At 41.5% G+C, this 27,884-nt stretch overlaps 1 protein-coding gene across 2 annotated transcripts; it reads left to right on the top strand.

Annotated features, from left to right (window-relative positions):
• The first annotated feature begins 3,696 nt into the window (after positions 1-3,696).
• On the top strand, positions 3,697-26,243 carry LOC310854780 (synaptotagmin-5). 2 transcript variants are annotated; one of them, XM_083759461.1, is made up of 5 exons: positions 3,697-3,752; positions 7,380-8,392; positions 17,121-17,292; positions 23,221-23,387; positions 25,941-26,243. In XM_083759461.1, the coding sequence occupies exons 2-5, from the start codon at positions 7,385-7,387 to the stop codon at positions 26,088-26,090; spliced, it is 1,497 nt and encodes a 498-aa protein (XP_083615587.1). In that variant the 5' UTR covers positions 3,697-3,752; positions 7,380-7,384; the 3' UTR covers positions 26,091-26,243. The 2 variants fall into 2 exon arrangements, with proteins under 2 accessions (XP_083615587.1, XP_083615586.1); XM_083759460.1 differs by having other exon boundaries at positions 3,702-3,818.
• The last annotated feature ends 1,641 nt before the right edge of the window (positions 26,244-27,884 follow it).

Below are 27,884 nucleotides of genomic sequence, written 5' to 3'. Positions count from 1 at the left end.
TAACTGTGAGTGGACGACCCAATTAAGCATTACACTTGTTTTAGAGGGTCCACATTGTTCAATTCATCAAAAGTCCACATTGTTCAATTCATCAAAAAACAACATTATTACAAACCTACATTATGTGGGATCCTTTAGCTTACAAACGGAGTGACATTTCTGGCCACAACGTGGGTGTCGCTGGGCTGTGGCGCTGCCAACTGACTTTTGTGTTTCCCTCTGCTTCATAATCACCTTTTAGTTCCTTTATTACAGCGAATCAAAGGTGTGTGAAATACTTCTGTAATTAATGACTTGCTGACTATCTCGCGATTTTAGCCTGGATTTAGTGTTCACGCCACATAGGCTATACATTGAAGACCACATAGGCTATAGCCTAGGCCTACATGAAGACCCGACTCCAGCAGCAGAACTGACAGGTAGGCTACAGTACCAAAAAAAAGCCCTATCTTGACCACAGAAACGCCCCTAAAAGACACGGTATCCTACCGTCGGTATACGTGTAACATAGTGTGTATAAATTGGCAGATTTTATTTTTTATTTTGCACGTCACTTTCTGACTTTCCAAAGGAAACGTTTTAATGCCTTATTGCTGTGTTGTTGGTGATTTGTGGATTCGTTTTAGATCAATCAGTCAGGGATCTGTTAATAACGTAATACTGTACTGCAGTCTGCAGTTGTTCCCAAATCCACATTTGTTGAGCCCCCATTAGACCCCCATTAGACACTACTTGATATGTATCAAACAAATTTGGCTAATAATAAATTAATTAACATAATTTCAAACATTAAACCATTTAAACTTCTTCACCTGAACTGACCAGCTCGGTGAAATAACTCAGTACTCAAAACATGTTAATTTATATCAATTTTATTTATAACTGCCAATGTCATGTAAATGTACAACGCACAAAATGTAGGCCTATGTCACCATAACCAAACATGTATTTCTACTTGATAAACCTTATTTATTGGAAGACGGAGCACTTGCAGCATGTATAGATTTTGAGTCTATAATTTTGTTCTAAATACCTGCAAATTGACAAATTGTACATAACTCCTGTACTGGACGCTTTATCGTATAAAGTAAAGAAAATAAAGAACCAGACCACGTGATTAGACAAAAAGTCTCTGCAAAAAAAAAAATAGTTTCTTACCCAAACTTACAAGTGAAACTTCAGTAGTATTTAACCCATTCTGACCTGAGATCAGATTCATACGAGGTTTCCACATGGACACACACTGGTCTGATTAACCCATTCTGACCTGAGATCAGATTCATACGAGGTTTCCACATGGACACACACTGGTCTGATTAACACGGTTCTGAATGTGAAAATCTGACATAACATTTCTATGTTCCGCATCTAGAGCCATACTGTAAAATAGATTCCAGCCTCACAAGAACTATGCATACATTTCACCTGGGCTGGTGGTGATTCACATTAAATGCCAGCAAAGCCATCCATCCTTTAATCACTTGAAACATGTGAAATTATCCTTTACAAATGTTCAAAAACAGCCTCACAATGCTGTGTTGTGAGTTTGTAGATCAGCCATTTTTACAATTGAACATTGTTGTGCGACTAAGTGTATATATTATGTAGGACTTAAGAGGTTAATTACAAAATGATGTAACAATAACTGAACGACTTCTACAAACATCTGTCAAAGGCATCACAAATTTAAAAAAATTGCAGAGTGTGGTTGCCGCAGTGGCTTACATATGCCCCTCCCACTAGTATTGCCAGCCAATTACAATTTCAAGTCACGCCTTAGATCATGCGTAAGTAATTCGGAGGGGATTTAACCCCCGAAATTCATGTTTTTGCGACAAACGGTTACATTTCTCGCATTTGCGGCGCCCCCTATGGATGAAAATGGAATTGCTTTGACATGTGATTGAAATGTGGGATGGATTGGACATTCCGTTCGTGATTTATGGCATTTTTTGTGATATAGGCCCCTCCTACTAACTTCGGAAGACGATTACGGCCGAACGATACGCACTTTCAAAATTCTGCAGTTCAGTTTTAATTGGATGGGTCCAGAGATCACGTGTGCCGATTTCTGTGAGATTTGGACAAAATCTGTAGGAGGAAAAGCAAAAAGTGTGTTTTGGACAAAATTCAAAATGGCGGAAAATCTATCATGGCGGAAATGGGCGTGGCCTATATGGGGAGATGCGTCATGACCCAAGGAATCCAGGGAAAAAATATTTTTTATTTTACGACCTATGGTTCAAGAGTTATAAGCCAAAAGGTAAAGTGGGCTGTTATAGCGCCACCATGAGGCCGACCGATACAATTTTAAGGTTAAATAATTGTAGGGATAATGTGGAATTATCCCTAAAAGTTTTGTAACTATAGTGATTACAGTCTCCGAGGAACAAATACTTGAATGTGAATTTTTGCCTTTTCCCATTCATGTCAATGGGGAAATTTAATTCACTAATAAATTCATATCAATTAAACTATACAACATTTCTCTTAACAAAATACAAGCACACGATTCCCGATTTCCGGTCAATTTGACATATGGCTCAAGTGCGTACAGCGTACAGTGTGGGAGGTATAAAGCGTCAAAATAAAGACTACTCCAGTGAAATAATAAAGTGTCACAGTTACAAGAGTCTGGTTGCCCATTCGGGCAACCACACTAATAAAATAATATAAACACCTTCAATATTTTATTTCTTTCATAAATAGAGAATCTTTCACTTATCTTTCACCTCCTGTTGCAAGTTGATGATGTCATATGTCCATGTGTGGTCCAGCCCTATGGAATTATGGAATGCACGTGCTAATAAAAAGTATTTAAAATATTGCTTTGATGCTCATATTAACTTTAGAAAATATTACGTTGTTTTTTTATTAGCACATGCATTCCATAATTCCATAGGGCTAGACCACACATGGGCATATGACATCATCAACTTGTGACAGGAGCAGTCCCTTTTGAGTGAAAGATTAGCAATTTATGAAAGAAATAAAATATTTAAGGTGTTTTTATTTTGTAATTTTAGTTAGAGGGCAAGTATATTTGTATAGATTTGTATAGGCTATAGGGCAGGCTATATATAGGCTATGAAGCTAACCAGAACCATAAACCATTATTTGAATGAGTCCAGAACTCCAGGTATAGGCTACTTGAGGCAAAAGCAATGGATGTTAAGACATAATGCATGCATGCCTCTTCTACGACCCCCTGCCTTTATTATACACGCAATATAAGCTTAGTCACTGAATTTCCTGATTGGCCAGAAAGCCGGTGGAATTACATGGGAACCGGTGACCAATATAATAATGTTTTTCCAGAGATGTGTTGTAGGCTAGTGGGCGTCTCTTCTTTAATTTGTCTCCAATGAGAAATGAGACGCCTGGAGTCTGGACATCCCATAAACAGATTTCCCATAAACATTTTAGGATTATGTTAATTGATTGCACTTTGCACAATGCTGGAAATGAATGCCGTGGAGGGGAAGAAATATATAATCAATACGCAATAATAGGCTGCTACAGTAGGCTACGAAAGTCAGAGCTCACCTTGACAACATTCCCACTGCACACTGCAGTGCGCAGTGTATAATTGGTGCACATAAAAGGAAATAAAAATGTAACAGCGACCTCTGGTGGTAGCGGTTTTAGATAGGTCACACGTTTCGGAGCAGTATCTGTGAGTGCCGCAGACAGCTCGGTGCCAAAGAGAGAGGAGACTGGAGGAGAGGAATGGAGCAGTTCCCTAAACACTGGTGATTTTTGACTCTATAGCATCGTATTGTAACAACATATGAAAATGTCACCAAATGCTTTCGAAGGTAAGAAGTCTTATTCTTATTCTTTCAAAGTAGGCTACTTTTCTTTCTTCTTAGAAGTTGTTTCATCACGAATTTAAATTATTGAAAGTGTTTTAGCAAACGTTTTATGCAAATATAAGGCAATAGAACCGCCCACATTTTATTTATTGACCAATTCTTTGGCAGCCATACAAATAGATCGACAGGTTATAGTAACATACTCTACATTCTACAAGAACAAAAAAGCAGCATTTTAAAAATCAATTTTGGATTAATTTATTGTGGTCAAGATCCAAGTGCATGTGTTTTAAATTATGGGAAAAGGCAGTTTTTAATATCACTTGATAATGTAAACCAAACAATGCATGCAAGTTATAGTTCATCAACAGATCAAAATGAATTAGCCTATTGTCTGTACATACATGTAGGTGTAATGCTTAAGAAAGTCTTTTACAATATTGATAATTTAGCTTGGCATAAAATGACCTTGTGGTTGTGGACTTTGCAGCCTATCCCCATTGGCTGACCTGTATGAGTCATCACCTTCTAGTTTAGGATGTTGTGTTTCATCCTTTTATTTTATTTTTAGCAAGAGCATTATTTTTTAGACCTCATGCACTCTCATCCCCCAAATGGAAACGGTTTAAAAACAAAACAAACAAAACAAAACAAAAGATTATTGTATTGATTTAAGGATTATTGATTCATTGCACGTGGGAGCTCATCTGCTTTGATGATGATGATGATGATGATGATGATGCAAAGTTCACATTGCTGCACATCCTCTGCAAAGATCATCCTCAGGACAGGCCATAAAACCTGAGGCCGATTCTATACAAAAAGAAAACTAAGGGTGCAAGATTATCAAATTATGACCGATATCCGGTCTCCGATTATTTGCAGGGTCATATCTGCCAATACCGATTCTGACCGATTCCGATGTTATACGGATTGTGCTGCCTTCAAACATTAGAAATACACAAAACAAAAGTGACGGACAGAGCCATTGACGGTCACGTTATTATTGCATCATCAACATCTATGAAAATAATCTGATTATTTTGAGACTGATCAGATATGGCATATTTATGGCTGATATGGCTAATAGAATACTAGCCTGCACAGCCTATCATGGAGAAAAGAATAAACCTGCTCATCTGCTCCAATGTAATTTAATTAGAAAGTTTGGAGCCTTTGCTTTAAATCTGTAGTTCTCACACTCAAGATTTTTCAAAATGTTCAAAAATAGCAGATGTACAAGCTATAAGCTCGTTGTGAGCTATTTTTCATAGCCAATGCAAAATGACACAGATGCTTTCTGTCAACTGTATGATGATAATTCATAAAGTGCTGCAGGATACTTTACGTATTCCTACTGACAAGGCTTCCCTCTAGAGCAGATGTGTTGTGACGCATGCATGAGTCACCAGCACACACAACATCACACAACAGTCTCTCTGGCTGTTAATCTTAACTGTCCGAGAGTGGTTTTTCGTGTTTTAAATCATACTGCGTAATAAATGCGTAATCAGTGAAATGTGCATGACTTGTCAGCAGTAATTCTGTCACTGGCTCTGGTTCGTATCAAGCTTGCACTGAACTGTGCCAATAATGTTTATTAAAACAAATATTATGATTAGAGTGTGAACACAGAGCTAGCATATTTTCTGTTTAATTTCATAAAGCAATCAGCGTCCAAACAACACAAGGTGATTGGTGTGAGTCAGCTCTCCACACTAAATTCCTCAGTCCCCATTGTACTCAGCCTCTCTTGGCACCTATTTTTCACTAGCCCAAATGTGCTTTAGAATCTGCCTTTGTAAACTGAGTTAAAGTACTACCAGAAACCCAGAGATCAAAGACAAAGTATCATGATTGACACAGGGGTGAAAAATGGGTTACAAAATCGTGGGATAAAAAATATATAAAAAAAAAAAAAAAAAGTCAAAGTATCATGATGCTCAGTATCCTTGTTTAACACTATAAGATTGACTACGAAACCAGTCATTAAGTATTGATCCAAAACAACTAAAATAAGAGTCACACAATACACACCAGAGAGCTTTGCTACGATTAAAACGAATCCTGCTGCGCATTTTCAGAAAGTGCACTTCGTTTGGCAGGTGTGAAGGCTCATTCGAATCCTAATGCGTATCAAAGAACCACATTCTACTCCAAGCAAAAACGGGGGTTTCGCTTCCAATCGCACTTGATTACGATTCGGTGCAGGTGTGAAGGCAAACCACAGCAAATTAAATATGCAAGAATCCCAATTTCTCCGCCCATACGCATCGAGTCTACCGAAGTATTAGGTGGGAATGTGACCTTAGTGATTATGGAGCAAACTGAACTGTATCAGAGTCTTCATGTGCATACAGGCGGTGTCTATTTATTAGAGTTCTCAAATTCTGCAAGAACCCGACCTGGCCCGACCCAACGTTTTTGGGCCGGGCCTAATATTTTTTTAAATGAAAATAATAATTATGTTTTGTCTGCTTGTGTATGTACTGTATGTATCTATTATGAAGATGGTGCTGCACAAGTGTGCATTCTCTTGTATTTTTTCCTTTGTGTTGCTTTCACTATGCTAGCACTGCTGAGGGTGTATATAGTGTTGTATATTGTATAATGTTGCTATCTTATTTATATTTTTTGCCAACTTTATACTGATGGTGTTGCTTTGACCCTGCGATCTGTATTTTTAACTGCTGCACTCTCTTTGGGGACTAAATGTAATAAGAATACTAGCTCAGATTTTATAGAGCTTTTAAGTACCCAAAAAGATAAGTGCTATATTAAAAAGATAAAAGGCTAAGCATGGTTTGGGGGGACATCTTAACTCTGCCTCAGCTGGGAAAGGCTATCCTGAAGAGGTGGGTTTTGACTGTGGTTTTGCAGGAAGATGCTGAAGAGCAGGGGAGGGAACCATGCACTGAACCCTGGGGGACTCCGTGGGTGACTGGGGCAGAGGAGTGGCCGTTGTTAATTGAGATTAATTGGTGTCACTGTCAGTCAGAGAGGTATGATGTCAACCAGAATAGGGACGTTTTGATATTCCAAGGGAGGACTGAAGACCGCACTCAAACTCACCTCAAATTTTGACAGAGCCCACACCTGTTATAAGCCCGGCTTGTTCAGGAAGAGAGGTACACACATACGTAACTATGAACATATGAATCAAGGCTCATCTAAACACAATGAAAACCCAAATAAAACCAAATTGTGTGCCACTCTGAAAGACACCAGACAACAGGCCACCAATAGGGGTACACCAATGCCTGAGGTGGGAGAGGCCAGACCATCAGGGAAAATCTGGAAAGAGTGAAGCAGAAGTAGGCAATAAACACAGAACATAATGCCTATAGGGCCGTCACATCTCTCTGTCACCTCCTGTCTTTGTCTTTGTCAGCTGTCTTTCTCACTCTTTTCCTCCGACGTGTTCACTAAAGGTCTCTACATGGTTTTTGTGCTCCATTTTCTCTCCTTCTCCCTCACAAAAACCCCTCTCCCACTCTAATTATAAACATGAATACCACTGACAACCCCATTAGCCCCTAACCTGTTGTATTCTGCTGTGTCCAGTCCACATGCAGATGCTGCTTGCAGTGGGTTTGGCTGTGTTCTGCTTCTGCTTGGTTCTGGGCTGCATCCTGTGCTGGCGCAGAGGGGGAAAAAAGAGTTCTTCCCCCCAGGACAAGGAGGCTGTGCTCGTGCCCTACCCCAGCGGAACCCCCGTTGAACAAGTGACTGTGACCATGACCCCTTCTATGTGCTCTCTACCCATAAAGCATCAGTATGAGCCACTGGAGGGCGATGTGCTGGAGTTCCCCACTTTCAAAAGTATCTCTTCCCCCTCCGAGGACGACCTCACCACTTTGCACTTTGACCCCAGCTCCCCGAGGCGGGAGCCCTCCCCGAGGTCTTGTTTTTCCATGAGGCGCCTCAGCACCCCAGCTGTGCCCTGCACCCCCAACAAGCCCCCCAACCATGGCCGTTCCTCCCTGCCCTCCATCCCCAAGATGAGCCTAGTGTCTAAAACCCGCCGTGCACTGGACCGCCGCAGCACCGTGTGTGGAGATAGCATCCTGTTCAATGAGAGCAGTCGTCTGACGCCTGTCGTTACCATGAGTCCTCCTGGACACCAGGTCGATCTATATCAACCTCAGTACGGTTCCAGCTCCCTGTCCATCCCCTCCAAGCCAGTGCCCTTACTGCACTTTGCTCTCCTCTTTTCTCCTTCTGCCAGCACTCTGTGTGTCAACATCCTGGGGCTGTCTGGGGGCACGCGGAGGCGCAGCGGGGTGTTCGTTAGAGCTAGCCTGCCCCCTCTCTGCCCCTCTCCGCAGGGAACGGCACCACGTCGGCGAAGTCTCAGTCCGGAGCTTCAGGGCCAGAGCATTCTGCTGCAGGTGGGCTCTGTGGATGAGCTCCGAGGCTGTACCCTCAGGCTGGAGGTCTACAGCAGGGACTTCTCGGGCCTGAGAGAGGCAGCTCTGGGGGTAGTGGAAATGCCGTGCGGGCAAATGGACTGGGAGCCAGACACCGCTATCACTTACACCAAGGAGCTCAGTCCGCTCAAGAACAGATTGAAGAAGGTATATAATATCATGAACCATGTTTTGATGTAGCCTGGTAAACCATCACGGTCGTGTGTCTTCTGCAGACCTATCCGGCCCCAAGCGCTGGGTGAGCGTTTTGCATAAACCAAAATGTGGAAGAGCCAATCAGCATCTGTCAATCACAGGCTCTGAGGGCAGACACTGGCTGATTGGCTCTGTTTGGTTTATGCATGACGAGCACCCAGTGCTCTGGGCCAGACCGGTCTGCAGAAGACACATACATACAGTAATGTGAATTTACTGTATGTGACCAGGATGGTAGGCTAGTTTTGATGTGCTGTGATGTGATGGTGTTTTTTGTGCAGCGCTAGCTTCTCCTATGCACAGCTTTGTGTGTCTGAGCACGGAATGTGCTCAGCTGATTGGTTGAGAACAGAATGTGATGTATGATGATGTATGATGATAAGAGCACCACTCACTTCATACGAGTGTGATTTTGTTTTAAATTGGTCTTGTGGACCCATTAAGTTGAAAGTCAACATATAATAATGCTGCCTTGCTAAAATGAATGAATAACAAAACAAAAAATTGCAAAAACATGGGCTTCCAGCTGGTGCAGGTTTAAGGGCCACGCGTACTGCAGTTTGCATTTATTCAGGGACGTGCACACATAGACATCAAAGGGGGCTTCAGCAGTAGTAGTTGGCAGTGACAGCGACTGTAAAACAAAATTGTAAATATAATAACGCATGTGCATGTGTCTTTGTTTACTGTATAGGGTTAGGGTTATATAATTACACATTATGAAACAAATTACTGCAGACTACTGATTCTGTCACTTCGAATCAGTGAACTCACCATAGCAACCTTATATAACAGCATAACATATGAACAGTCCATATCATGTCTTATCTTATGAAGGAATGTAATGTCTAATCAGGGCCCCCATTAGCATTTCTTTTCCACTGTTGTTGCCTTGTTGGACATGGTGACATTGTAGTTAACGAGTGCAGAGCAAACATGTTGAGTGCAGCAAGCTGGCAGCTCGCCTACGCTTGTGTTAGTAATGCTGGCGAGCAAGGGCATTAATGACTCGCTGGCGCTGGTGACATGCTATAGTCTGTGTGATGTAATGGACTTTAGTCAGTCAGTCCTGGCTTGGTTGAGGAGCATTCTAAAGCAAATTGTCGACTCTGCTTTAGTTAAAACAGTAGATCATCAAACTAACAAAATAGGACCTGAATGGAGATAAGCCCCCAATACCTTTTTTTGGTGCTATCCTTTTAGACCAAGTGTCTGACTGTACTCTGTTGCTGACAGAACAATTAATTATTGTCCATTAATACAATAATAAAATGGGTCACAATAGCAACGTGCATAGCCCTCATAAAGACATAACACAGTACAGAATGAAAGTTTAATAGCATAATCCCATTATGTTGGTTCTTGGTTCCGGTTGTTGAGCTGGGCAAGCTGGGCAATGGCAGTGGGGGAAAATATTTTTAACCCACTAAAACATCCCACCACCAGCAGTGGTGGGATGTGTCATTCAGATTTGTATCATTCTGTTCATAGCTTCTGCATGGTTATCTGGGAGGTGGGTGTGTTTGCAGCCAGTAATTTAGTTTTCCTTGTTAATCACACTCTGATTTACACATTTTATTCCCTGGCATCTTCAATCTAATTGCATTCAATTCAATTCAATTCAAAGGGCTTTATTGGCATGAGAAAACATACGTTTACATTGCCAAAGCAGAAAGAACAATACAACAATACAGCAATACAATCAAAACAAAAATGATGTACATTTGAAGGTCAGAATCTTCAATAGATCAAATGATATGTACCACGGTCACTCAATGCAGGTATAGTGCAGGAATATACACAATGATTAGTCTTTAGGGTGGTTGTGTTCCATTTGATATCCTTCTCCTATCACAGCAACTCACAAATCTTGCTGCTGTGTTTGCACATTGTTGTACTTCGCCCAGCAGATATGGGAGTTTTTTGTCATTGGTCATGTTTTCAAAATCTCTGTGTGTGGTTGTAATCTGTGGGAAGTATGTGTCTCTGATGTCTTGGTACAATGGACAGATGGTTAGGAAGTGTAGCTCGGTTTCCACTTTTTTTGTGTGCAGGGGGTGCATAGTCTGTCTTCTCTCGGGATACAGGTCTGCCTATGACGGCCTTTCTCGATTGCGAGACTGTGCGAGACTGTGCTCACTGAGTCTGTACCTAGTTCACTGCAATACTGCAATACTGCAATACTTTCCATACTTTCAGTATGCTCAGTCTGGAATGTCTTTCACTTTCCAAAGTTCAGTTTTAGACCCACTCTGGTTGCTTCTTCCGTTAACTTCACAGTCTTCTCACACAGGTTGCTAAAACTGGATGATAATGGATCATTGTCACCTGCAAAACCAAGGTTCTCTTGTGCTGTCATAGAGTTCCATTGTGTATTCCTCTCCTCTTTTCTGCTATTGTGTATGGCCAGGAAGAATAGGAATCCTGACATCACACCGCACAGCAAAATCAAAGCCATCGCGTCCACCCTTGTAGTATGTCCTACAGGGGCGTCTGGTTGTTGCAGGGGCAAAGTTGCTGCCCACCACTGTGGAGACAGTACATCCTCTGCAGTGCCTCCAGCTTGCTCCAATGAACACAATTGGCTTTGTTCTCGGGAGCGAAGTCAGCAGGAGGGGCGTTCTCTGTTGCTGACACAGGTGTCTGTCTGTGTGTCTGCGTGTCATGGCGGCATGAGCAGCTACAGCAGACAATTCAGCTTACTACATTTATTACAGCTTTTACATTAACCTATTCACACACATTCAAACACTGACAGCGGAGGTAACCTGCTCACCGGTAGCAGTTAGGGCTTAACTATCTTACTCAAGGACACTTGCGACACTAAGCCAAGAGGAACCATGGATCGAACCGGAAACCTTCCTATTCCCAAGCGGCTCCCCAAGTGTTGTCTCGTTGTTGTGCACTGAACCTGAAGAAACACCTTATCGTTGATGTTCGTCTGTATTCATAAGGCTGAGTGGAAATGAGACTTGAACTTGAACTCACATTTAGCTCACATTCTAGCTGCTACGTTAGAGTAGTCCCTAGCTATCAAGTCAAGTTGTTGTCACCCTCACTTTATATTTAACCTCTTCACTGTACTCAAGTCTGCTTGCAACTCAACAACTCCTAATCTGGTCTGAGTTTGTCTTCTCTCCTGGGTCCTACTTTATTACAGCTTGTTGTGTCCTGCAGTTGATCATAAAATGTGTCCTTGTAAAATTCTAGCCTTCTAATGCCTCGTTAGTGAATACGCTCGTGTTTCGAGTATAACCTTGCTTTTACAGCCATTTCACTGACATTTGTTTATCACATGCATATAACCGTATTTAGTCAGAAAGACATGGAGGAAATTGCATGTTTTTTTTATTATCAGTGCAGCATTTATGTGCATCAGTGTCAGTATGTCCTCCCTCTGTGCGGTTGGTTGTTGGTGACAGTTCAATGTATGATGGCACTTTAGCTGATTGATCAGCTACTGCCATATCAGCCCCTTGGGCTGGTACTGTAGCAATGGGGCTGATATCAGTTGTCAGACTTTCGGTCCTTTCATCAGTGAACATACAGATAAGCCAGGATGCATTTATATCAAGACACATGTTTATAGGAAGATGGTTACCAGGAAAGACTATTTTAGCTTTGGTCGAAAACATTATTTGCCATTAGTGTTGTGGATGTGTCCTTGGAATGTTTTATAGCTAGCTCACAGTACAGAGTACAGAGACAGAGACAAGGTGGAGGACGTTGCAAGGAAGACACATTAGCAAAAAAGGGTTATGCTCTGTTTGGTAGTTAATTAAATTGGGCTCTGTTATGTAGTACAGGTGTGCTGGATGGGCAGAAATTAGGTAAGCTAGGATGTGCATGCACTTTCACAAACATCCGCACGCACGCACGCGCGGTCGCACAAGCGTACACACACACACACACACACACACACACACACACACACACACACACACACACACACACACACACACACACACACACACAGGCACACACACACACACACACACACACACACAATGCGAACTTTGCGAAGTGAGATAAATAATTGACTCTGGAAGGGGGGTTGGTCTTGTCAAAGCACTGATTGTTCATTTAAACGATGAACTAATTATTAAGTCTACTGACATGCAAGATATCCTACCAGTCTCTCAGTAGGTCTCTCGAATGGTCTGCCTTTAGAAACCTGCCTCTGTGGAAATGTGTGAGAAAGTAGCTGTATCTCAAACAGGCTGCTGTGACTCAGTGTTGCAATGTAGACTCCTCTCCTGTAATGGTAATACATTTAGTTTTAATGTAATTATATCAGCTGCAGCTTTCTGCATCAATGCTTTCTCTCTGTATTAGAGTGGTTGTTGTGACATTATAGGACAGGGTGGGGCAGAGTTCTGAGCCTTGTGTCAGTGCTAGAGCAGGTATAGATTAATAAAATACATCAGTGCATTTTGAGCAAATACATTTGTAAAGCTATTATTTAAATCTGCATAGGCCTATCGTCACGTTTGGGCACAAAACTCCATTATTTCATCTCTCTTATAAATGGATGCCCTAATTTGTTCTTAATCGTATGAAAAAGTCAAAAGCCAAAATGCTGCAAGCTCACAACGCATCATTATGAGCTTGTAGACGTGCTACTTTTTTTAAATAAATTTGGAAATATTTTTGAAGGTTTTTGCCTGACTATATTGACAATAGTGATGTCAGCTTGAAAGTGGCTACATACGTTTTTATGTGGGTTTTTATAAATATTTAACCAATTAAAAGTATGGTAGGCCTATGCACAAGAACTTAATTGTGACTAAATGATAACTACATCGGATCCATTGGAATGTAGGTTCGCTTGGAGACGTGAATAAGGATGAGTAGGTTTTAAGATACTGTAGAAGTAATTTAGTATGAGTCATATAGTCAGCAGATGGTGACTCAGTCGGAGCAAGTCAGCTTGTTTTCATGTTTATTAGTATTCAAAACACTGTAGAAGCTATACTACTTTAATTTAATTTGTATAGGGTAGGATTCTGCTGAGCGTGCATGCTCTTTATATCTTGCAATCACATTTCATACAGTTAGACGTACCCACTGTCTATAACAGTGCCAAGTAGAACAGTGCCAAGTACTAAAATCTTCTACCATTGGCCAACTATAATGATACTACATTTGAGTGCTTTAAAAAAAATCCCAGTTAGTGCTTTCCAGAATCAATACAATTAATAAAGTTATAACAAAAGAAAGAGCAAGAAGAGTCATAAAAATGGCAACATAAATGTAACAGTGAGGACTGTAAAACCTTGACCTGGGTATGTATCAAACAAACACAGCACTGAGATCTAGAGGGATTAAGATGAAGCAGTCATGCTTAACATCTTTAAGTACTCCAGAATGCAATCTCTGCTATGGACTGATATTTGAACATTGTTACATTGGCGCTCTTATCATCTTACAACATCAATTACAACGTAATGTTTGGGGTGCTAATGTTTGTTTTAGTCCTCAAAACAAACATTACATTTCTCTTTATTGTCTATGGCGTTTTCTTAAACAGGCATCGTTGAAAAACAAACTATATAAAGCTGTATATAGGAGGGGCTGGCACCCCTCAATAATTGGGTGGGGCATGCATTTCCAACTTGCATCGTTCCAAGTAGGTCCTCTAGGCTGTGGAGTCTGGACAGGGCCCCTGCCCAGGCTCTGGACAGGACCCAAATTAGCCAATTGATCACACCTGATCACCCCTAGATCTCCACATATGGAGCTGACATCAAAATGTTGTTCTGACATCTGCATAGACTCCATATTTGGGCATGCCTGATAAAGAACTCCATATATAAAGGGACACAGGCAAACTGTGGTGGGGCAAGCATTTCCAAGTAGGCCAGTGCCCAACCGGCACCGCTCTTATATATCAAAGATAAACTATTAGTAGTAGTTAATAGCATATCTGTTGATGCTGAAGTTATGATTGGTACATTGGATTGGATTAACTTTATTGAATTTGTTTTTGTTAAATTTAATTCATTTTCTTATTTTATGTTCTGTACTGATCCATATTCACAGTTTAAAGTATCATGATATAATTTAATATTGATCTCTTGATTTTGTTTTAGTAGTATGATAATAAGTAGGCCTATAGACAGGACATGAGCGCCCCCTTCAGTATTTCTGTGTTCACACAGCCACTAGCCTCGGAAACCCAGACGTTTTTATTTCCAGACTTTGGGGACCCAATGAAACACTTAATTTATTACTATAATAAGAAACACACTTCATATCATACAAATGCATGAAATGAAATGTTGAGTCTGTCATGAATTGGGGATCTGGGGGATCCGTAATAAACAAACAACTGATTGCTTCCTCTTCTGTGTTTGATACAGAAGTACAGCACTTTTACATATAACCTCTACTAGATCAACTTTCACACATGCACTGCAATCCTGAATTGTATATAGTAATTTCCAGGAAGGGCTGTATGTGAGAACACAAATGTCCAACTTAGTAGGACGTGACATGCAACAGATAGATTGACACTGTCCACGGCACTCCCCATTACAAAGTTGACTGTTTAATGTCTGATTGAGTAACATCGGCTCAATGTGTGACCACTATAAGCAAGCATGACACTGGCTTTTCTCCTGGATGACTCACTGACACAGTCAGTCATTCTGCTTGGGTTACATCCACAGTAACGTCTGGGTTTCCGAGGCTACATCCACAGAGACCTGGCTGGATTACTCAATAAAAATGTTCTACAATTAAAGCAGTCATGGCCCAAAGAACAACAGCCAGGAAGGAGCTTTTGGGTGGTGGTGGAGTTCTGAGCCAGTTTTTATACTGTACACTTGATAATGGTTGACTTTGCCTATAGACGTCTTACATTTCGTGAAGACTTCTGGGTTTGCCTTTTTCTTCCCTCATAAATGTGATTATAGGCTTCCGCTATAGTAGCTGCAATGAAAATACATTGTCAATGACAGTATAGATATTCCCCAAAATCCATAATTTCCTTGAAAAATAAATTTTAAACTGTAAGGAAAAATATATTAAAAAACATTCTTCCCACATTTTCTGAAAAATAAATCTTCAACTACAATGGGAAATGGTATTGAGCTAAAGGAGTTTTGTTTGGCAAGGTGTTTAGGCGGGGCACTGTTTAGCTCTTAAACCACAGTGCTAGTGTGAGTGATGGTTGTACAGGCAAATTGTAAGCGGCAGACAGAAAACGAATGAGTGAAATGTAGCGTGCTTGCTGGACACTAGTGGCCTGGCAAGAAACATTCCAAGTCCCCCTTGCCCCAGTCTCCTACTCCACTCTGTGAACTACTTCCCTCCATCCTCTACTGCAGCGGTTCTAACTTTTTGAGTGGTGCAACCACTCCCTTACGGAGCTATGTGGGTGGCTGGGTGCGTCTGAGCATGAAAACAGCATTTCTTTCACCAAATGTGCGCAACCTAACACACACACACACACACACACACACACACACACACACACACACACACACACACACACACACACACACACACACACACACACACACACACACACACACACACACACACACACACACACACACACACACAATGATGATGATTTCAGGTGTGCCAGTACAGTACAGTGACAGTACAGCAGAGGGTATTTCTCAACCGTTTCGGACTTGGGACGGCCCCTGTGCGTTCCTGGGCGTGTTCCTGTGCATTGCTGTAAACTATAAACCTATCAATAGGCTAATAGTGAAAATAACACTCTACAGTACTCATATCGCATTGTGATGCGTTGTGACCATGTAGATCTGCTGTTTTCACTATATTTTAAGTGGTAAATTCACAATGCACCTTTTCCCTTCCTAGAAATGAAGTAAATGTACATTATTTGTCTTTGAAATGTAGTGGAGTGAAAGTCTCCAAAAATGCAAATACACTACAAAAATAGTACAGTGCTCAAGTAAATGTACTTCGTTATTGTTCAACTGAGGTTACACAAAATCTAAATCTCAGTATAGGGCTGTAGCATGGACCTACACGGAACGAAAAGCAGAGACAGCATCATGTTAAAGTACATCTTTCATACTGTAGATTCTACAGTATGAAAGGTTTTCCTTTACATGTTGCTGTCTCTGCTTTTCTTCCTACCTCGAGTTTCGCTTCATTACCAGTCTCTCCATGACATGAGGGAACATCTCTCTAACTGCAGGACACATCTTGCTCCCTCTCTCTTGCTCAACTCTTTCTTCTTTCCCTCCTCCTCCATCCATCCAACACTTCTCCACACTTCTTGCTTGGGGGAACGGGGCAAATGCCATGGCTCTGCTTTTGATATCCCTGCTTCTGGTCAGGCTGAATTAAATACACGCATTGCCTTTCGGGAAATATATGCCCTTCCTGTCACTGTCGATAAAAGCTACAACATGCTCCCCAAAAATCTGTAGTTGTTAAGGCGCATACCACATACAAATTAAATACAGGTTCTAATGCAGCCTGAGAGCCCGATGGCCTTTGTGCTGCTTGTCACTCCCAATCTGTTTCCTGTTTCATGTCACTAGTCTCCACTGTCCTATCCAAATAAAGACAAAAAGACCCCCAAAATATAATTTTAAAAACAATTTAAATAATTTCTACATTAATCAAATTTTTTCAAATAGAGAACCCCGTTTCTCAACCATTCTCAATATTTCTCCACATCTCTTACTTTCAGAGCCTAAGCTCACAGGAGTCTCTGGGTCAAAGGAGGAGTTCCATATGTGCTCCACGGACCCTGGGCCAGCTGTTCATCCTGCTCCAGTACCAGACCCTGGCCCAGCGCATCAAGGTGATGGTGCGAAAGGCAGAGAGCCTGGCCAAGCTCACACGGATGCCGGGGGTGCCAGGTAAGGCAGTTGGCCCTGGAAGTCACAAACAAAGTTTGCAGAGGCAAAATAATGACTTTGTTCCACAGTTTAGGAGCCAGGAGGGAGAAGAGCCTGGGACGTGTGGAGTGTTGTCCGAGCTGTTTTAAGGAAGGTTCAGACAACTTCCCTGTGTTAACTGGTCTAAGTGAGCGGGAGGGTTTGTAGGGTTAGGTAGGGTTGTATGGTTGCTACTTGCTTTGTAGGCCAACATCAGTGCTGTACTCTGTGCGGGCAGCAACTAGGGGCTCAGCTAATGGAGGGAGCGGAGAAGGAGACATGTGAAATATTTGGCTGGTTGAAGACCAAGCATGCTGCGGCATTCTGGATCATTTGGAGTGGCATAAGTGCACAATGCACATGCATGCCAGGAGGCCAGTAAGGAGGGAGTTACAGAAGTGAACTAGAAAGGTCACGGTGCACTCAGTAAAATGAGTAATAGAATCTGGAGATGGAATCAGGAGGCATGTACTAGCTCCATCCCGCTCTTTCTGTCTGGGGCATGTGATGACATGTTGCTGTATTCATGTTAAAAATAATTTATACTGTACTATGTAAATGAGTCCGTTGATGAGGGCTAGGTGCACAGAAAAATGACATACCAAAAATTCTCCATTATTGCCAAAGATTTATTTCTTCAATCAGATCCAAAAAAAATGTTCCAAAAAAATGCCTCTTGAAAATATTTCTTGCACGAAAATAAAATATAGCTTCCAAAAATGAAAATAACAAACTTACATGCATATGCTTTAAATTCAAGCACCCAGTCTAGACGTTTCTAGTCTCAACACTGTCTTAGGGCAGAGCTTCCGGCATTGTGCCCCTTCTCCCCCCATGTCTCACCATGGACTGACTACATCAACTCCAACTCAGGCCTCTCACTAGTGGTCCATACCATCTGTCTAGAGACAGGTTTCCCCAAAACATTCACTTACACAACTAGTGAACATGTAACCCAGAAAACATTTCCAAACATTTACAGTATACTTGTCAATCCTACAATAATTAACAAACCAGGTTTTAAACAACCCGTCCCGTTGTAATCATACTAAATAGTATGCATTACCAGACCCATGCACCCCTGCAACATGGTGCAACCCAATTGAATCCTCCACCTATAAAAGGAGCAGTTGATTCAGTAGTGACTCTTTTGTGAAACTTTGACCAGGAAATGAGGATGGTGTGAGTAGTGGGTGTTTGACAACATAGTAATGATAACTTAAAACTGTTTGATTTTGAAAGGAATAAAAGTATGTTTGACCAACCAATTGTCTCTGTCCAAATTATGAAATGAAATGAATGAATATATGTATATAAAACTGTAGAACAAGCCAAGATCAACTGATTGCTAACTTTAGCCGGCATAGTTAGCAAACAGTGTTTGATAATGACCATTGACTGACATGTGGGAATATTGAGTATGAAATGAGGTAAATGATAAACAGAAAATGAAATACAATTACACATGTGTGGCTCAAGAGGAAATGTCTTTATCACACATCCCCCCCTTTAAGACCTGTCCCTCACATCTCTTTGCGGGACAGGAAGTCAGCCACCACATTGTCTTTTCCAGCACGGTACTTCACAGTAAACTTATAAGGCTGCAAAGAAAGGTACCACCGTGCTATTCTGCCATTTGAGTCTCTCATCCTGTGGATCCATTGGAGGGCACGATGATCAGTCTCTAGAACAAAGTATTTTCCCAGGAGGTAATACCTGAGAGTGTCAAGGGCCCACTTGATAGCTAGACCCTCCTTTTCAATAACTGAATAACGTGTCTCTCTTGGGTAGAGCTTGCGGCTCACATACAGTACAGGTCTCTGTTCTCCTGCACTCCCTTGTAGTAACACCGCCCCAAGACCAATCCCAGATGCATCGGTCTGCACTGTAAAGGGCAATGAAAAGTCAGGGCTCTGTAAGACAGGATCTTGACACAGACACGTATGTGTCATGGTTTGACTCTTCCCCTGTCTGCTTTTCCACGTCAGCCACTCCCACTCTCCATTCCTCATCAGTCATTGTCACACACCTGTTCCCACTCCCTCTTCAGCCCAACAGTGCCATGCCCCTTCCACACCTGTGAACACTTCGGCAATTACCCTGCTCCCTATAGACGAATCCACAGAGGGGTGCCCTGGGCGCGGCCATTACTGAGGGGTAATCCATGGAGCAGGTGCTCCATAGGCCAGGTGTAGCTAATCAGTGCTGCTGCACTTAATGGTACACCTCAGTAATGGCCGCACCCAGGAAACCCTCTGTGGATTCGTCTATAAGACTGGACTCTTTCCACACTCTGTCAGAACATACTTCCTTGTTCCCTGTGTTGTTCCTGGTTCTCTGTTTTTGCTATTCTGAAAGGCTGCATTTTTGGACTACTGCTTATTGCATTTCGAAAGGTTTGCATGTTTTGAACTTTCGGTTTACTGCTTTGTGCTTTGGAGAACTTTTGCATTTTTGGCATTTCCTGATTTCGGCATGCAGCTACTACTCATTCCTTTTGTTTGTAGCTTGACTGCATTTTGCTTTAATAAATCATTTAATTTGAACATCTCTTGTCCTGCTGTTGGGTCCTACCCTTTGACACACCATGACAGTATGGCTCATTATTGCTACAATAGGCCTATAGTTTAATGACCCATGAACCACAGCTGGGCTCACACAATATTAATTGGGCTTTATATTATGCTTGATGGAAGTTCTCTTGCGCAACAGAACCGCCTCCACTGCTTGCAGTAAGTGTAGGTGGAATAGCCACTATGCATGCTTCATAAGAGTACTTGGAGTTGGATCAGAGGCCTATGATGTTAGTTATATCTACAAGTAAGACATGCAAACGCGGGAAGCGAACGCAGCTCGTAAATTGCAATAACAATTACTGTGTGTGTGTGTGTGTGTGCTACAGCTGCGCCCTCTGGTGGCGGGCGGGTGGTGTCACAGCGGGACAGACAGACACACACACAGACAGACAGACACGATCTGCAGGGTCTCATAGTTAGTGCTCATTGCGTTCGCAATAACATCATCACTGTCACTGTGTGTGCCTGCCTAGTGCCTACACGGTAACCATTGCCTGGTATTTTGCGTCAGTACAATCTAAGGCAGGGCTATTCAACTGGCGGCCCGAGGGCCAAATGCGGCCTGCGGAGCGCCCCCTAGTGGCCCTTGGAATAATAATTGAAAAAAAAAAAAAAAAAAGAGAGAAAGTTACAGGTATGATGTGCACGATATATAAAGTGCTAGATTATCATAATGACAGTAATCAGGCATAGTTGTTTCTAGGGGTGGGGGGCGAGGGGGGCAGCCCCACCCCATGGGGCCCACGTGGCCCGCGACCCGCAATTTTATTTGCGCACGCATGAGACTGGACCATGGTCTTATTCAAAACGTATTTATTATTACTTATTATTTGTGGACCTTCAGCATTTTTAGTTGAGGACCCCTGGCCTACATAGATCTTTGTGTTTGAACACAAAATGCATTTGTAGAATCCAAAAAAATCTGCGCTTCGCGCGCACGCTGTGTGGCCATCCACACACAATCATTCTACAGCTGTGGCCCCCGACCTAATCTAGTTGAATACCCCTGATCTAAGGAAACTATGTCCATAAATGGCATATTTTGTCCAGATGCACTGTCAGAGAAACACCCGCACAGAGAACTTCAACTTATTTGAAGTAGAGAAGAGATTGGTGGAAGCCACTTTGTGTTGAGTGCTAAAAGTATGACTTTGACTGGTGCCCGCTGGCCAAGTGGTCCAGGTGCATGCCACATCAGTGCGTCGTGTGTTTGAGTCCCGTTCATGACGACCTTTGCTGCATGTCAGTCCCCTTCTCTCTCTCCCTCTTTCCTGTCTATCTTCACTTGACACTATCAATAAAGGCCAAAAACAAATCTTAAAAATATATATATATATGACTTTGACAATACAGTATCAATACAATGAGAGTGAATGGAATACTTTAAATTAGAACAAAGGGAATCTACAAACATGCCTCAAGCCTGGAACAGCTTGTCTGGTGCATCACAGGAACAAGGACAACAGATGCAGAAGGAGGAGAGAACACTGGAGCAGCACAGACATGTAAGCCTTTTATTAGGTGTTAACCCATTTGGCCTAAGGCCGATTCTAAAAACGCCTCTAAATCCTGACCTAAGGTTTCTGAAAAACTTCAAATATTTATATAGCAGCATCAAAGAAATTACATTTTTGAATACTGTACATACTGTACAGAACCCAAATATGGGTTCCCGGCCTGAGGGGGTAAGATACCAACAGGGGTTCCCGCCCAGAATGGGTTTTAATATACAAGAAAACAATTAAAACTTTTTCTTGTATTTTTGCACCTAATAAAAGGCTTAAATGTCTGTGCTGCCCCAGTGTCCTCTCCTCCTTCTGAATTGAATACTTCTTGTTGCTCACTCACAGAGCACCAAATCGACATGACGGTTATTGACAATTGCAAATTGCTTTACAGATGATTTACAGATGATTCTATCGCTTTAACAATAAGAATGCACTAAGGAAAACAATATTAAAATTTAAAAACTTGTTTTGGCCAGCTTTATGCTCAAAATATCCACAGTATGTGTTGATGCTCAAATCAATACTCTGTTATGCTTCATTAGCTCCAGCGCATATTTGTGATGTCATGCATTCGATTGAATAATGTCCATGCCGTTCACTCCCTTTCTTTCTACCTTCCCTGTTCTGTCACTCAGCTGTCATTAATCAGAGACTGTTCACTCATTGCATTGTACAGTGTAATGTTATTAGGAACTGAACAGCCACTCGTATGTGTATCATATCTCAATATATGTGTATACAGCTCTGCTCCCATCATACCACTGACTGGAGAGCCAGGAAACAGTACATCAAAGAAACGTTCGCTGTTCCATTTATTTAGCTGGGTTGAAAGTACTAAATGGTGTTGAGTAAGACCTGGAAACCGCTGGAGTATAATTTCACAAGGATATGGAAACACACATACTTTTTGCAGATGCGTGGCATTTGTGCAACAACCGTGAATTGGCCTTTTAAAAATGTGGGTATTCAAAAGGATTTACATGGAAAATAATATGAAGTCAGGATAACATGAGAAATGTAGAGTGGAGGTCATCAAGGAGAACATTGGGTGAGGTTTCAGAGAGTAACGTATTTCCAATGGCTAGTTCATTCCAGGTAGCCCCCCCCCATAAATTTGACATGCCCAGAATGGGGATCGGGGCCTACTAGGGTTCATGTGATGAAGTCTGCGGGCGGTAAACTTGTGATACACTACATATTCCGATGCTGTGTCAAAGTTGGGAACTGATTTGCACTTCACATAAATATGAATGTTAACAGGGTTGGATTTCCGGTGCAAATATGTTTTTGATATCGTCCTCTGGTCATTAATTTGTATCGGCCAGTGAGCACATCTCTGCTGTTGGGAAGAAACCACTTGACTCCAATGTTCATTTTTCAGGAAATTAAAACAAACCAATACTGCCTCATCAAAGTTTGTGTTGTGAGTTGTAACTTTATATACAGTACTGTCAATTACTTGCATGAGAGGGGGAGAGGTGGAGTTGCTTTAGCAGACAGTTTAAGGGTCCAATGGAGTTAAGAGGTTATGTCCGAAGCGCTTTTTACTATTACACATTGGTTCAATGTGTTTTTTTAACCAACGGACGTATAGGGTGTTCAATAGCACTGATTTATGCAAAAACCTCAAATGGAGTTAGGTGGTTTCTTCCCGACAGCAACGATGTATGTTATTCCATCTTCTGATTTTGTTTTGGGAAATGTACTTTGTTTGGTATGTTTGTTTATGGGGCCTTCAGATTGTCTTCTGTTCATATACAGTATATTTAAAAAGATTCTACATACTTTATGAGGGTTTTTTAATTGATGATTTGTCATTCCTACAGACCATTATGTCGTCATCAACCTGCGTCAGGATGGTAAGGTGATTGCCACCAAGGAGACAAAAGGAGCAGGGAGCCTTAACCCTGTATGGAATGCCCCCTTCCTCTTTGACCTTCCATCTGGGGACATAACTCAGCTGCCATTGGTCCTGGAGTTTATTGTCATGCAGGTATGAGTTTCAAAGGTTGGCTGTCTAATGGCTGAGTGATTGTGCCAATTTCACTTATTTGCCTAGACGATGAGATGCAGCCATGTTGATATTCAATGTCAAACCTACAGTATATCTTTGAGAGAGAGCGAGTGCATTATTGCCCGGAACCGGCGTCAGCCTCAGCGTCGCTGCCAGCTGCCGAGAGTAGCCGCTGCAGTGTTTCCGCACACCCTAACCCTAACCTCACAGGGAAGGCACAGGTGATTTTTTACCGGCAGCGCATGTCGGGAGCCACGCCACGGGTGAGTTTTAACCAGTGACACTGACACCCTACCCCTCACCTCACAGAGAAGCAACAGGTGATTTTTAACCGTCAACGCATGTCGGGAGCCTGACATCCGATAACTGCCATGGCTGTTATCGGCACTTGCAGTTTCTGGACCGGCGGCCACCGAACGGACCGACACTGCTGTGGCACGGAGCGGCAGTGTAGTGTCATAAATAATCCCCCCACCTTCCCCGGCATGTGCCGCCCCTCCCCCCGGCAGTGCTGCGTCTGATTGCCGGTGCCAGAGAATGCACTCACGCCTTCTGATATCTTTAGGCTTATGGTATAATATTGTCTGGTATTGATTAATTGCAGATCACATACTGTACTGTAACTAGTATTCAGTCTGCATGCATATTCACCAGTGAGTGAATAGGCAAATTCCAATCTTAGCTCACTTCAAACTCTGTCCTGCAGCTTATCCCAAAATAGTTTGTGTCCCAATTATTTAATTTATTTGGGAGGAACTGAGTGGGTTCTCCAAGCCACTTGGAGTGAGTGAGTGAAGACATCAGCAGTAGCCTCCCTTCAATCTGCCTTTGCAATATTAGTATGGGTCCCTGTGAGGCTACATCAGCAGCATATGATTGATTGGGAGAGAAATCCTACTAACTTGGCCACCGTGACAGTGTTTGGCTAATGTCCACCGGTCCAAGGTTACCAGAGATGTTATTCTTTTGAAAGCAACATAGCTGAGGCAACTAACAAAACTGTCAAAGTGTCCAATAGATTATACCAAAAGATTGTTGCCCTGTGTGTCTCTTTCAGAAGTATTTTGCAGTGTTCTAGAAACCAAACGTGGGTGAAGAGATCTCTCCAGATTTTATTTTTCAATTTTAAGCCTTTATTTAAACTCTGACCATTGAGAGACCCTGTTTCCAATGGGGTCGAGTATCCAACATAGAATAAAAAAATACAACAGATAATAATAATAATAATAGAGTCATTACAAAGCATTACAAGCAGTGAATTACAGTATATCAAAACAAAACAGACGCATGAAGATACACAGAAGTCTCTGGTCTTGGCCTTAAACTGATTAAGACGGGAGAAAGTCCAATTTTAAACTGCTTTGTAGTAAGTTCCAGGAACTTGTAGCGGCAAATGAAATGCCAATTTTGTCATGTTCTGACTTAATACAACTGACCTCAAGAACAGGCCAAACATTATTTTGAGTAGGATAAGGATTACATTTACAGTACTAATGTAAAACCATTGAGATGTAATGTGGCAATTTCCCAAGAAAACAAAGGTAATGGAGCATGCACATCCACTCTAGACGAGTTGCTGGACAAATGGCAGTACAGAAAGTCTGCAACACTGGCAAGGGAATAACTCAGCTCCACTGGTTTATTAATTCTGAATTAATAAAACACTCCTTGGGCTAAAAACGGCCATAGCCACTTGCCCAAATGTGACGACCTCATCACATTTGTAAATTGTGAAGACGGCTATGGCCGTTTTTAGCCCAAGGAGTGTTTTTCGTGCAAAACTAATGCTTGGAATGCTTGGTTCAGAATCATTAATAACCCATTAGATAGCATTTCTGTAGACTTAGATAGCATCTGATACAGACTTATAGCATGTTATGTAGACAGCACTATAATTGCATTGTATATAGTCATAGCACGCCATAGTACATATGTATAGCATAGTAGTATATATATATATATATATATATATATATATATAGTTTATATGTATAGTCTCATAATATAGATATTCCACTGTTACTTTCTTAGCTTACGCATGTTTAGTTTTATGATAAATGCTTTTTTGTGATGTATTCCCATGCTTTTTGTTCTTGCTTAATGTAAGTCGCTCTGGATTAAGAGCGTCTGCTAAATGCCTAAATTGTAAATTGTAACCCCTAGTTTGACATGTCACATGCTACTTAAAGCATAATTATTTGAAATGTCTTATAGGATTTCAATGGTACCCCAACGTTCAAACCCTGAATTTATTATTATTATTATTGTTATTTCGATGACCCTAAGGATCATAAAAAACCTTGAATGATTACTATTGCAATTTATTTTGGGTCAATAAAGATTGACTGGCCTACTGAGGCAAGTCAAAAATTAAATATACAGTACAGTGTTAATTGTTTATTGATAGATTATTTAGTTTTTGTTATTTTCGACATGGGTGGCAATGCATGAATGAATGAAGAACCATTACATTGAAAGAATAAAAATGAAAAACATGATTATTTTCCCACTGAGATGTCTTTGTGCCGACAGGGCCGTCTCTACACAAAGAGCAGCGTGCTGGGCCGTGTGCTGATTGGCAGCGAGGCCCTGGAAGCAGGACAGGGACACTGGAAGGACATGTGTAGTAAGGGACAGATGGAGACAGCGCACTGGCACACCATCCAATCAGCCGTCCTGTAGCACTCGTCAACAGATTCTAGTAGGACTCATTCAAAATGTCTCTCTTCCAAATGAGTGTCCTGTCCAGTCAGGGGTGATGACAGTATAGATATGCATGGAAAGGTGGGGCAAAGCATGATAGTAATAATAATGTTAGGAAAGTACATCATCAAATTCCCGCTCCACAATTACGCATTTTGTAGATTTAACAATTTTTATATTTTAATATACAAAATAGAGATGACACCTTGAAATTGTTTAAGCGTGGTCCATCTTAGCAAAACAAATGCACTGATATACGCTTGTATCCAGAAGTCACAGAATTCCAATGTTGCTCAAACAAGTGATAAAACGAGTACCAGACCAGTGCTGCTGTTTTGGTCCGTGGAATTCATCACTGTGACAGACATTGTGATTTGATTTGATGTCGCCTACTTTATTGTCCGCTTAGGGAAATGTATCGGCTGCATTTAACCCCTCAGCAGTGAGCAGCCACTGTGCAGCACTTGGGGACCAGCTCTAGTCGTACTGCCAGTACCTTGGTCAATACAACGGCACTGGCAGGAATATGTCATTCAATACATTCATGTCTTTTGGTCATGTTCTGTAAACAAGCAATGCACATTGTTGCTGTCAGATAGAAACCGCCTAGCTCCTTTATTCTAACTTTTCTTTTGTAAATGAACGGCCTACTTGATCATACATATTGTTCACACACAACAGCATCAAAAGTAAGTATTCACAATGATGAATTGAGCTGACCAAACCAACAGTAGGCTACTATACTGTATGTATAGTATAATTGAGTTCTATGACTTCAGAGATATTAGCTATATATTTGTTTTGGTGACACCAGATGTCGACATATGTCGAAAATAACAATCTGTTGTGTTGTTTTGTTAGTTGTATGATGACCAGGTTTACTTTTATACATAGTCTGTCTCTTTGGCGATATTAACTGGCATAAATGGAGCATGCTGCCCTAATGGCCCATAAGAGCATTTGGACCTTTCAAACCTGCATCTCCATTTTGGGCTGGCTTTTTGAGTGGTGCAACCACTCCTACAACCAGCAATGTCCACCTGTTTACCTGTGTGAGCACGAGTATGTGACCTATTTATAACAGTAGGGGGCGCCAGAAACAGAGAGAGGGGTAGTGCTGTGTCTCTAATGAGAGAGAGAGAGAGGGGGGGAATTAAAAAACTTCAGTGCACTGCAACATGTGTAGGCACAATGCAAGGAATAAATGCATTCGCCATGTATCTGAAGGAAGTCTGATCCAATCATTTTTAGATTTCTCCAGTTTAATCCTGAGTTTAAGTTTTTGTTGTGTTCAAGATCTGATTTTAGGCATGTTTAAGCCTCCAGGAAAATCCATGTTGAGGTTCTTAATCCACTGTTTTTCATTAAATGTCTTTGTCCTACTGTCCAATTGGGATTGTGTTGAAGTCCAGCGCATTTTAGAGCTTTAATGCCGTGAGCCATGAAATGTTGCACAAACCTTGTGGTTGTCTTTTTTCCATTGTTAATATTGTATCTGTGTTGTCCCAGCCTTGTACCTATTGTTTTACCCGTTTCTCCGACATATTGTAAACCACATTTTTCACATGTGATTAAGTAAATGCATGTGCTGGTTCTGGTTGTTATTTGTTGTTTAATCTCTAACACGCGTTTTGTAGTTCTATTTTTGACTAATTGTTTGGGTTTGAAGTATTCTGGTCCCTGGCGTGCTGGTGTGTTGATTTATTTTAGCTTGCTGTGTACTAGATAATCTTTAAGGTTTTTGTTTTTTCTGTAGGCCGATATAATTTTATA

The sequence above is a fragment of the Protomyctophum parallelum genome, assembly GCF_964188405.1.
Source record: "Protomyctophum parallelum genome assembly, chromosome: 2".
NCBI lineage: Eukaryota > Metazoa > Chordata > Actinopteri > Myctophiformes > Myctophidae > Protomyctophum > Protomyctophum parallelum.
Note: the sequence above shows the minus strand (reverse complement) of the source record. Positions and strands in the feature narration are given on the sequence as shown.

What these genes read in the sequence shown, in the direction of transcription:
- LOC310854780 (XM_083759460.1), top strand. Translation starts at nt 3,791, where the DNA reads ATGAAAATGTCACCAAATGCTTTCGAAG. An exon ending in TCAAGAACAGATTGAAGAAG is followed by an intron (nt 8,393 to 17,120) that starts GTATATAATATC and finishes TCTTACTTTCAG; the next exon opens with AGCCTAAGCTCACAGGAGTC. An exon ending in TGGAGTTTATTGTCATGCAG is followed by an intron (nt 23,388 to 25,940) that starts GTATGAGTTTCA and finishes TTGTGCCGACAG; the next exon opens with GGCCGTCTCTACACAAAGAG.